Source organism: Strongylocentrotus purpuratus, unplaced genomic scaffold (assembly GCF_000002235.5).
Source record: "Strongylocentrotus purpuratus isolate Spur 01 unplaced genomic scaffold, Spur_5.0 spur5_scaffold_11, whole genome shotgun sequence".
NCBI classification, from domain to species: Eukaryota; Metazoa; Echinodermata; class Echinoidea; order Camarodonta; family Strongylocentrotidae; genus Strongylocentrotus; species Strongylocentrotus purpuratus.
This window is the reverse complement of record NW_022145596.1, coordinates 21,847,062-21,859,775: the sequence shown is the minus strand read 5'-3', so window position 1 is coordinate 21,859,775 and position 12,714 is coordinate 21,847,062. Positions and strand designations below refer to the sequence as shown.

Sequence of the window (12,714 nt, the reverse complement as noted above, 5' to 3'; positions counted from 1 at the left end):
TCAAATTTATGATATCATCCCCTGGGGTGAGGAAAATTTGTTAATTAATTTACTCGTTTATTCATAGTGTGGATGAAATTATTCTGGGAGAAGAAAAAGCATCTGGGGGAAAAAAAACTATGTGGCAATTGAAGAGCTATTATTGTTGTTTGTACAGTTTTAATGGCATTATATCATTCAATTTAATGAGGTTATGTAGCAATTAAAGAGATATTATTGTTGTTGGTACAGTTTTAATGGCATATATCACTCAATTTAATGAGGTTATGTAGCAATTGAAGAGCTATTATTGTTGTTGGTACAGTTTTAATGGCATATATCATTCAATTTTATGAGATAATGTAGCAATTGAAGAGCTATTATTGTTGTTGGTACAGTTTTAATGGCATATATCATTCAATTTTATGAGATAATGTAGCAATTGAAGAGCTATTATTGTTGTTTGTACAGTTTTAATGGCATATATCAAATTTAACGAGGTTATGTAGCAATTGAAGAGCTATTATTGTTGTTGATACAGTTTAATGGCATATTTCATTCAATTTTATGAGGTTATGTAGCAATTGAAGAGCTATTATTGATGTTGATACAGTTTAAATGGCACTCTCTTTAGAAATCTAGCCATCTGATTGGTCAAAATTGGAGTCGTGATTTTAGCCATTCCCGTAAAGAAACGAACAATGCCAGTACCGGTTAATAGTTTATGAGTGAGATGCCCGCAAGATTCCGGGTACCGGATAAATTGTAAAATTTTGCTGCGATCCCAATTGGTTTACGTTTAAGAAAAGGAAAAGGATAAGGTAAGAATTCTTGGTAGATTTTTGTGTTAATTCGGTATATAAAAGATATTATCGACTGCTTTAATATTCAAGGCCTGGCTGTTGGCTCTCGGGAACGTTGCATCCTCTCATAACCCCTCGGCATGTACTTTGGCAGCCCCAATGCTCTGGATCATTCACAATTTCATTTTTTCTCCTGAAAATTTATCCACAACATTCTGAACAACCCGCTGGATCTGCCACTATACATGATAGACTGATAAGAGATAGATCACTTAGATTGGGTATCTTTGTCTCAGATTCTAAAAAAAAATCCTGGATTTAGCTCATGCTGCAATCATAATTATAAACCTTTAGGTCAGTCAGGAACCCCATGACTTTAACAAGCCGGTCGCCTGTCTGATTATCAAGATATATATGATTGGAAATCAAAATTTCAAAAACAGTTTTCCTAACCGTTTTATAACACTACAGTTTATTGGGGACAATGGATATGGTAAACCGGTCACTCAAATATTTTTACTTTTTTGAGGCACTTCGTGATCATTTTGAAGCGCAATTTTTGGGGGGCTTCAATATTACACCATATCACAGACACTGATAACACGCAGGGCCATGCTTCTCACTGAGCTCTAGTGATCTTGAGACAGCAGACAGCAACAAACTGTGTGAAGAATCGCTTGGCTTGAGAAAATTTTTAGGAGTAGGCGAAAGCTTGCGTACCAGGCACTAAATTAATAAGGTTTGTAGAAGAATAAACTACGTGTTGTGATTATCCTAACAAAAAGTCTTTGTAGCAGATGACTTTCCATTGTATCCAGGTTTAGGTGAGCAAGGCATCATTAACAGACAGCAATCATTACTCAGAGGAATACATGCCAGCCATCTTTCTTTTAATACTTCTTCTTTTTCAGGATCTCGGGCTTCCAGTTTAGAGGATGAGTCTCTTCCGTCTGAAAAAAAAAAAAAAGAGAGAAAAAAATTAAATATTTTATTAGACAAATATTAAACTCTCAAATCTATTCGATGTAAAATCTGAAAATAGTGTCTACAGGTAGCAAGGTGACTGAGAATACACTTGGGATCTTGGTTAACAATATGAAAGAGAGGAGGGATTGTCGCTAAATACAGCACATACCATGCTACATTTTCTATAATTTTGGCACTGGATTATAAAAATAAAAACAATAATATTTTTAATTTAAATTGTGCATTACGTAGGGAATACTACAATCTCTGTAAAAGTTGAAGCCCTGAATTATTCTGCGTAAATGTGAATTGGATTGTAGTAAGTACTTTTCTCTGAACCAATATTAATTTTTTGTTAACTCTACAATGTCTGACTACAATCTCAATGCAACGCAATTTTGTTGAAAATGGCAATATCATGAGATATGAAACTCTTTAATAGTTATAAATAATGAAGTAAAAGAATGCCTAGAAGCAGTGACCGTTGGTCTCCCATGGTCCCCTTTTCTTATGTTAATTGAGAGCTAATTTGATGAGATAACCACCTGTCAGTGACCATGCAGGGAGGTTCAATCCCTCATGGCCAAACTAGTGCAGATAGGCTTTAAACCGTTACATGCACTCACCGCTTCATCATCTTCCTTGTAGATCTTGATGGTCTTATCGCCCTCTGCAGTCAGAAGTCGACTGCCGCTGTGGTCAAAGGTCATGGCAAAGATTCCAGCATCGCTGTCGAGCGACCCGGGCTGGGCCGGGGCCTGGGTCCGCTGGAAGTTAAAGCCTGACCGCCAGTCCCAGAAATGAAGGGAACCGTTGTCTCCTGTAGGTGTGTACAAAAAAAGGAATGAAAATGAATCAAATGCGTTTTTTTTCTTCTCCTTTGGTACATATTTGTGCAATTGTGAACAATAGCCACTAGCCAATAGGAAAGTATAATTAAAGAGAGAGGGGGAGAGAGAGAGAGAGAGGGGAAGAGGACCAGAAAAGGAAAGGACAGAAAGAGAGAGCCAATATGAAAGTGTATAATGAAAATAAACAAAGAAGAGAAAAAGAGAGAAAGAGGGGAAGAGGACCAGAAAAGGAAAGGACAGAAAGAGAAGTAGGAAAAAGACACCTGGCTGGAATTTTCCCTGTGGAGAGGAGGATGTGCATTATTAGGTTTTAAATAGCAATTGAATCCTTACAATGTAAAGCACTTAGGAACATAATTGTTATACAGTCAAACCTTCTTTAGTGACCACCTGTCTACAAAGACCACATTTTTTGTTTCCCTTGAAAATGGTTTCTCATTGAAACATGAACTAAAGGAACCTGTACATAAAGACCACTTGCCTATAAAGACCACTTTTCTTGTCTCCCTTGGGTGGTCTTTATAAGCAGGTTTTGCTGTGCAAATGCCACTAGGGTTGTTATAAAGATAGGCTAGCATGATCAACTTACCTCCCGACACGAGAACATTATCCGAGTTGACAGCCAAGCAATTGACGATGGCGTTGTGGCCTCCTAGGTTCTGCATGAAGTTTCCTTCAGGGAACTTCCACTGCTTGAGGTTATCTGGAGATGCCGACGCCATCATGTACCTTGGATAGGAGAACAGAATATCAACAACCTTTAATAACGTCTTTTCTGAGATTCCGAGGGATGCCCATAGTTATCATATTTGAGGTATGAAAGCCCAACGTCAACTCTTTAAAGCCACACTGTCCTACTTGTAGCTACTTGCTCCCTCTATAGATAACAATGCCTAATCGGTGCGTGTTGGTCCCCCATGATCCTCTTTCTCTTATGTTAATTGAGAGTTGAGTTGATGAGATAATCACATGTCCAGTGACCTTGCAGGGTGGTCTAATCCCTCCTATAAACTAGTACAGATAAGCTTTAACTCCTTGTTTTAGTCCATTTGTAATCTAATTATGTATAATATTTCAGGCATCCCTGCTGCATTTCGTGGAGTCGGAAGAAAAGACTAACAGGTTATAGGAATTTCACATTCCTTTTTTTCTTCCAGGCAACTTCGAGAGGTGCAGCAGGGTAAGCCAATTTCATTCTTTCATACTTTGTATCCTATGTGCCATTCTATTGTACCTTCTATTGTATGTTTGAAATGCCAAATAAATAATAATAATAATATCAAAAGCACATACTAGTTATCATGAAACCATTACAGATGAGGTCTATGGTCACGATGCCCCCTACCCAACAAACACACTTTTCAAAACTTTTCAAAAGAACAAGATTTTTTCATCTTCATTTTCCTCTTAATTGAAAGCCTTCATGAAGATACATGTGACATTTATCCAAGCTTCACAGAAAACTATGAGTATTGGAGATGTAAAAATAAATTGAAAAGACAAATAAAAAGTCATTATTTTATAAATGAGTCTGCTGTTTTACTTCTCCTTTAACTGAAAGCAACTTGTTTTTGGAGTTTAGCTTCTCTTGGTCTACTCTGACTCAGTCAGTTTCCACAGCCACCTTTATGTACGATAAAATCAGTTTTATCTTCCTGTACATAGCACAACATAGATGTATCTACCCATTTAAAAAATACATTGAAAATATTTCAGTTCAGGCAGCTATCTTCACAACACAAAAATTGAAACTATTACATGTCCTCACAGTTTCGGATGTAGAACAACAGATCTGACACTCTTCTTGTGGTTGGTGAGGGTTGCTCTGGACTTGCCCGCTGCCAGGTCCCACAGTCTGATGGTAGAGTCATGGCTGCCACTTACAATCTGGTTTACAACAAACATGAAAGAGGTTATACGACTCAGTATCACTTTCGATGATTACAAATTTACAATCATTGTAGTATTACCATATGTATGTATTGTAATTTGTAGGTTTATTTGCACTTTTTTTTTTTTTTTTAATATGTAATTGTTTATCAGTCTATTTTGTTTGTCATGGCGCTTAGAGACTTCGGTGGTAAGCGCTTTATAAGCAACATTTTTATTATTATTATTATTACCGTTTCAAGGGCACGAAACATCCTAAAGTCACAATTCCTATTGGACTTTTGATAAATTAAAGTAATACAGTTATTTACGTTGATAACTGTATCAAATTAATACAAAGTTACATATTGTCTGTTTGGAGTAAGAAGGGCATTGATACTGTGTTTAATCATATGGGTCAATGTCCTGACTCCGTAAAAATTTTATAATGAAAGAAGCCCAACACACTGTCAAAATCTCTCTCTCCCTATGTTTTAAATATTTTGTTAATATTTTGTTTTGGGGGGAAGGGTCTTGTACCCGCCTGATGGTCCAAAGTGGGCTTCCCCCAAATCTGGAATTAAAGACCGTCTCATTGAAATTCTGATTTGCTCTGGCCACACCTGCTATGTAATTTGTTCCTAGACGAACCAGATTCTGAAGTTCTAACCTGGACCCAACCCTAAATCTAAAACCTAACCCGGAACATAATTTAAACCCTCACATTATACTTTTGATGATATAAATGCATGTAAAAATTTTAGCTCAAATTCAAGTCACATGCCCTATCCCCTTTGAGATTGAACTAGTTACATGCCCCATTCTACATCTATAAAATCCATCCATTAAAAAAAAAAAAAAAAAAAAAAAATTAAAATCAAAATCAAAATCAATGTTGTAATTTACAATAACTCTTTACCTGAGGTTCAGCACTCTGGCACTTGACCGATGCTACTGTATTGGTGTGACCGGTCAGTGTGTGGACGCAAGCCTTTGACCGCATGTCCCATATCCTGATGGTGGCGTCTCGTCCGCACGTAGCCAGGATGTCAATGGTCGGATGGAGGTCAAGGGCGTAGCAGGCGCTGAGATGACCATGGTAATGTCTAATGACCTATATGATAAACAGAGAGGAATCAGAACTTATCATGGGCCTCAGTTGTTCTCATCATAAAAGCTCATTAAAATGTGGCGCGGTAAACCGCCGCAAAAAGGGGCCCCTAAAAACAAACACAAAAGAATGCAATATAATATGTAAAAATAAAATACACATACAATAATGCCAAGTAAATAGTTAAAAAAGAGCATGTGAAAAACATTGAAATACATGTGTATCAAGGTGAATGTTTACGAATATAGAATAATCAAATATGTTACAGTACCTTGTTCATTTCCAGGTCCCAACATTTGACCATCTTATCCTCTCCACAGGAGAAGAGGTAGGGCTGACGAGGGCTCACTGCCAGACCACGGACAGCACTCACGTGACCGGTCAAGGATAGCTTCAGCTGACCACTAGCCTGCAAATGGACAGGGACGGGGGAAAGAGAATTGTCACATGTGTGATAATAAATTATTATTATTATTTTAATTTTTTGTAATTGTTATTTCATCTTTTTTTTTCTTTAAAAAAAATACTATTTCCCTTCACAGGAATTTTATTGATTTTCATTTGCAACAAATTAACAAACATATATTCAAGGTAATTCATATTTATTAAAAGAATAAAATTGACTACTCAAGATACAAATATTTGTTGAACTGTCGAGTTAATAGAAGACATATTTTCAATAATATATTTCTGATATTCATTAACAACAAAAATGGAAGAAACAATATAAATTTGTGATAACAATAATAATAATATGTCTTGTTTACCCAGGGTAGCCTCATCAGTATTCATACTCTTCCCCCTGAGGGCCCTGCAATCATATCATTACCCTGGCTGTGGCTGAGCTAACATTTTGTGAAAACATGCCCCTTTATTCACGAAATGTCGGGGGTAATGTTTGTGAAATAAACCCCTCCCATCTACAAATGGGCTGATCCTATTTTACCCAACACTTTGTGAGATCCTACAGCAAATCTACGAAAAATCACGTGACCTCCCGCTTTTGTTTTAGGAAAGGTCGTGTAATGATTCAAAGTTAGCCATTTTGATATACATGTACCCTACCACAAATAGTAATGCAATTTTTACTTGTCACTTATCAAAATCAATCACTCTTACTAAAGCTTAAGAAAGTACAATGTACAGCCACAGAGAATAAAGACGGAAAGCAAATACACATGCTAAAGAAAATTTTGAAGGAAGAGAAAGGGGGGGGGGGGATGGAGAAAGAAGAAGACAAATAGACAGAGTGTGTGTATGTGTACTCTGTATGTGTGTGTGAGAGAGAGAGAGGGGGGGGGGAGGGGAACAGAGATAGTGAGAGAAAAGAGAAAAGAGAAGGAGGAAGACAGGCATAGAGTGCGCAAGTGCGCGAGAGAGAGAGAGGGAGAGAGATACAAATACACGGAAGGAACAGAATAAATGAGAGAAGTGAGATACTTAACAGCTTGCCAAACTTACCAAATCCCAGATCTTAATGACCCTGTCGCCTGCACCTGTGACAAACCACTGATTGCCCGGCTCCACAGCTATGCTTCTAACCCATCCAAGATGGCCGCTGATCACGCGGTACAGCTTCCACGGAGGATGCCACTTTGGTTTAGGCATTGTGGGAGCTTTCCTAGGAACAATGGCTGAGTTCTTGGTGCCAGAGGAAACAGCTACCAAGGCCTATTTGGGATTGTAAATTGAATTAAAGGAGTGATGGAAATCAAGAGCAATGTCTTATAAATTATAACCATCTTAACAAATAAACTAACCACCTCAAACACATCACAATGAGAAGTAACTAAAAAATCCATCTATTTTTAATTCACAAAATTAATGACAGAAGTGGGAAATTTCATCAACAAAATCAATCTATACATCATTTTATTTTTTTTAAATTATTTTTGTTATACAGCTTTGACTCACAGCAACTTTGGGTACAAATTCCTTTGCAGAAGTAAGCACATTATACATACAATCTGTTGCTTCTTCCTAAATATAGATAGAATATTTCTAGCGGATAGACATGTGTCTTACCCTTGATCCTGGGGGTTGTATTCTCTCTGGAATGCCAGCTTTCCTCTGAATATCTTCAATTCCAGGAGCTGTTCTTGAAGCCTGAAGCCTAGAGGGTAAAAAAAAAATGAAGTGTTGAGTATTGGAATTGGTGTATCTCCCCCCCCCCCCCCCCCCCTCTCTTCCAGACCCCAACAAATATTTTAAAATTGAGAAATAATAACAATAACAAAACAAGCTTATCTTTTATCTTTCATTGTTGTTATATGCATATGAGAAGGAAAAGAATCCCCCACAACAAATAATTGCACTAAAAGGGGTGAATTTTGAATATTTTCAGATTACAAATATATAAATCTATATCATGAAACTTTAAGTAGCCCTGAATGGCCACATGAATGTACAGTGATTTCCAGCAATATTTGTAATTTTGTTCTTAGATCAGATGGTTTGGAAACCTCAGAATAAACAACCCTTCATATTTACCTTACATGTATCTGAGGGATGGAGGATGGGAAGGAAAAGTGAGAGGGAGAGGAATGGAGAAGAAGGGGGCAAGAGATAGGGGAAGGAAATTTTGAGGAAAGGAAGGAAGGAGGGGGAAGGAAGCAAGGAGGGAAGGATGGGAGGGAGGGAAGGGGGTGGAGGGAAGGGGAGGGAGGGGGAAGGAGGGAAAGGGAGTGATGGAAGGAAGTAAGGAGGATAGGGGATGGATGGAAAGGGAAGGAGTTGAAAAGAAGGAGGGAGAGGGTAGAGAGAGAGAAAAAAAAAGAGATAGTAAGAAACAAGGAAATACAGAGAAACATTGAGGACAAGAGATGTGGACGAAGAAAAAAAGAAGAAAAAACGGGGAGACTGAAAAAATAAAAGAGACAATCAAAAGTAAAGAGAGATAACTTACTGAGCTTCTGAAGGTGGAAGCCCTCTCAACACCTGCTGAACACCTCCTTGACTAAGACCTGGTTGTCTTGCAGTATGTTCAGACAGTGGTACTCCTTACAAGTAAGAATATCAATAGGTAAAGTATGAGCTTCAAGTTATTCATGCCTGACAATTTTTTTTCTGCTTTAAGATATGTTTTCTTTGATTGGAAATTACAACCGTTTACATATTTGATCTGTGTATAGAAAGAAAACCTTGTCTGTGACTTGCAAATTAAGTAATTATGCCAACCATGAGATATTCATAATTAAGTGAATTCGTCAAACAGGATATTAAAGACTGTTGAACCCCACAAATAAACATCCAATGTGTTATTACATGTATTAGCAGAAGCAAGAAATACAGAGCAAACTTGTTCTTTTCCTTGTGGGGGGGGGGGGGGAATATTCTCCACCTAGCACTGACATCTTAAATTCATGCCATGTAAAATGATGGCAAAAATACTGAGTATGCAACTGCATTACTGATTCACTTTAATTTCTCTAGTCTTCCAGGGTGGTAGGCGAACATAAATTTGAATGTGTAAAGGTAACCGATGTACATCAAGGATGAAGCCCCCAACCACTTTCATTAGTAAACGTTACAGCCACATAGCAGTTGAGAGTATATGTGTATTGTATCGTAATTTGCTAGCACTGGATTTGGATGAAGTACCAATGAATGTGTCTGTGCATGCAAAGGTATTTGAAGCAGCGAACCCGTGGTTCTACCAGGAAATACTCCAACTTGCCTATATCTCGAGGGTGAGGGAAATTTGATCTAGATCATGAGAATTCCATAAGGTGGTGGGTAGGGCCCAGTGCACTACACAAGACCTGTCTGTCGTAAGAGTGAAGTCCACTCTTGGCGACTGACAACTACTGTGCAACGTTAAAACTGTTTATGGACCACCCTCTATTCACAGGGAAAGATGTCGAGAACCATGTACATCTCTCAGAAAGTGCAGAAAATAGATTTCTTTTTAAAAATCTTTTTAAGGAAAATACATCTTACCTGGTGCATTTGGGTATGGATGTCCTGGTTGGATGTGGGCTGGAATCTCCTCATATCCTAAATCAATAAACAAAGTTAAATTTTAGCTTTTTCAGGTAGACGTCAGGCCGGAATATAGTCAACACCTATGGTACTTACTTATCAAATGCAAGCAAACTATGCTCACTCCAAAGCAGTTAACCCTTTTTACTGCTGTAAACGGTGAAAACCTTCCAATTTGTATTTAGACAAAGCAAAATTCAAAACAGGTTCACAAAATATAAAGAATATGGCTTGTATACTGAACTACAAACCTATAATGCAGCATTGGCACTAGCAGAATAAAGGGTTATTTACACATCACATCAGTACAGCTTGCATTTTATAACATACATAAGTATATCAGACATTTGACCACAACCTCTAGCGGCATGTTCACACACAGCACTGGCATTCGCAGTGGTTTACAACAGGGATGAAGCGAGTAGATGTGCATAACAAGGTTTTACGTATGTATAATTAATAAGAAAGAGAAACGTGAAAGGTATTGCACTGATATCATTACATTAAAAAAAAGTGTGAATGTGCCCCAAATTATATGGCACTAGCTTGCCACCCCTTGCTTTACCTTGTTCATACCCCTGGCTCTCTTCCCTTGTTCCTTGATGTGAGTCCTCAGCTATTCTCTGGTGTCCTGTGGTAGCTGTCAGGTTCTGTACCATCCCATACTGGTCTTTCACTTTGCAGGCAATCTTAACCTTATCTCTGTTGGTCACAAGTAAAAGAGAATATATCACATCCCAATAAATACAATAAATTTATAACATAATGTTTATTTTGACTGTACGAGAGATGGAGAGGGGAAAAGATAGAGGGGGAGAAGAGAGGGGAGAAGATAGAGGGGGAGCAGAGAGAGGGAAGAGGGGAGATGGGAGAGGGGAGAGTGGAGAAGAGAGAGGGGAGAAGAGAGAGGGGGAGAAGAGAGAGGGGGAGAAGATAGAGGGGGAGAAAAAAAAGGGGGGGGGGGAAGGAGGGGGAGAAAAGAGAGGGGGAAGGAGAGAGAGAGAGAGAGAGAGAGAGAGAGAAAGAACGAGAGAAAGAGAGAGTGAAAGACAGTGAGAATATTTGGTAACATACTCCTCTTCTGAGTAAAAATATTTCTTCATCTATATTGTAGAAATGTAGAAGGAAAACAAAAATAAAGAATATCACAAAAAGTGATAAACTGTTGAAAACATGTTTGCCCTGCAATTATATGACAACCCCTGCTTCTACCAACATTCCTCAAGATCTGAACCCAACTCTTAACCCATTGAATGCTGTTGCAAATGCAACTTGAGATAAAACCCATATGCTCAATCCCAAGGAAAATAAATCGTTATCGCAAATGAGGTTCCATACTTACGCTTCAGCATCCCTGTTTGGAGGATGGGCGTTGTCAGCTATGAACATGTCATGTGACCTCTTGAGTGATCTGAACACCAGCGTGTGGACAGAGTGCTTGCTGACTTCCTGTAAGTTAAAGGATAATTAGTTTTACTCATCTAATAATTAAATACCTACCATAATCAAAATTCAAATTCTAATAATGAACACGCATTCTAGACTAGATCTAGACCTACTAAAGTTTTACAAACAGCACAAGTCTGCTTTGTGCATGTCTACTGAATGTAGAATTAGAAACCTTAAATAAAACTGCAACACGCATACGCTTTTATATTGCGCGATGCAGCTGTTTAGCAAAATTTATAACTTGCATGGACATCTTTTTTGAAATCTTCTTTCAAAATCGCAAGCTTTCTCCTCGCACCAAACATTGAGTGAATGGCAGCCAGCAATAGATACATGTAGTAGTATGTAGCCAATAAGAAGTTAAAGAAGGGCCCTTGTAGGCGCCAATTTAGGAAAATGAGGCTGCAATTCGCCGAGATCGGATGAACGTTATGCGCATGCGCTAGATGTAAGCTAAAGTTTGGTAAGAGTTCTATGAAAACTGAAGTTGCCATCCCTTGTCCATCGCAGAAGGAGAGGAGACATGATCGAAGTCTATAAGTATTTGCATGACTTATACAATGCTGGTGCAGAATTCCTACATCTTCACAGAGGAGAAAGAACAAGAGGATTCACTAAAGCTGGAAAAATCATTCACACGCCTGGATGTGAGAAAATTCTTCTTCTCTCACAGAGTGGTTGACTCGTGGAATGATCTACCAGAAGAGGTAGTTTCAGCTCCTTCAGTTAACTCCTTCAAAAACAGACTAGACAAACACTGGAAGAATCTACCTACCGTCTTTGACCCCGAAGGAGAGAGAAATTCAAATTGAGAACTGATTCTGCTCCATGCACACACATCACTATCCAGTTTAAACATACATGTATGTATGAAAGACAAATGTTCACTTGATAAGACTTACGCCCGAAGAGAGATGGAAATGTTTTTAACCCAATGATCGATGAACAGGCATTGCCCTACAAGCATCGATGGATTGAAGTAAAGTAAGTAAGTAAGTATGTATTTCGCAGACAGACACGGACTGAGACTGAGAGTGAGACAGACAGGCAGACAGAAGTCGGAACTATTATTTATGCAGACACTCAAGAACAGGCATAGAATGTACCATACATAGACCTAACCTCTTTAACAAATTGCTTTCACTTTCATTTCTAATACAAAACTTCTAATGAAACAAATATGAACAGAATAAGCGTAACGTTGGATCAACATTCATAGACTCCACCAAGTCTAAACTTCAAACAAAATACAATGTGTGGGACTGAAGAATAAAAACGCTTAATTTTATCGACCGTTTATCATTCTCAATAGTCGTGAAACATTTTGTAACTATTCTAATATGAAAGAAAATTCATGAAATATTACCTCCATCGTAAAAGTTTATTTTGAAATCTAATAATGTTCGTGTTTTCTAGTCTGAATCGAAACCAGAATCGTCGCCTCGCCGTCTTCGCTTTCTGTTGAAGGTGGCAGTCTATTTCGTGGCAATTTTTCAACGCTACGTACGCGTACTCGCCAACGCCAAGACCTATGGAGCGCCAAAGGGGCCAATATCAACAGTCACAAAAACAAACAAAGATGCATACAAACAAACAAAGAAGCATACAAACAAACAAAGGACAGAGCAAAATAGACAAAGTACCCAGAAGAAAGGACCAATTAACAAAGAATAAATCAAAGGTCAGAGCAAAATAGACAAAGTAC

General features: G+C 38.1%; 1 protein-coding gene across 1 annotated transcript; it reads right to left on the bottom strand.

The window, feature by feature from the left end:
- Nucleotides 1-1,318: 1,318 nt before the first annotated feature.
- On the bottom strand, nt 1,319-12,485 carry LOC756406 (pleiotropic regulator 1). The gene is made up of 13 exons (XM_030980899.1): nt 12,376-12,485; nt 10,903-11,009; nt 10,126-10,262; nt 9,519-9,575; nt 8,485-8,578; nt 7,605-7,692; nt 7,041-7,250; nt 5,851-5,988; nt 5,388-5,582; nt 4,368-4,486; nt 3,189-3,328; nt 2,375-2,568; nt 1,319-1,732 (listed from the first exon to the last, which is right to left on the bottom strand). Exons 1-13 carry the CDS (start codon nt 12,379-12,381, stop codon nt 1,673-1,675), a joined length of 1,545 nt encoding a protein of 514 aa, XP_030836759.1. The 5' UTR covers nt 12,382-12,485; the 3' UTR covers nt 1,319-1,672.
- Between the last annotated feature and the right edge of the window lie 229 nt (nt 12,486-12,714).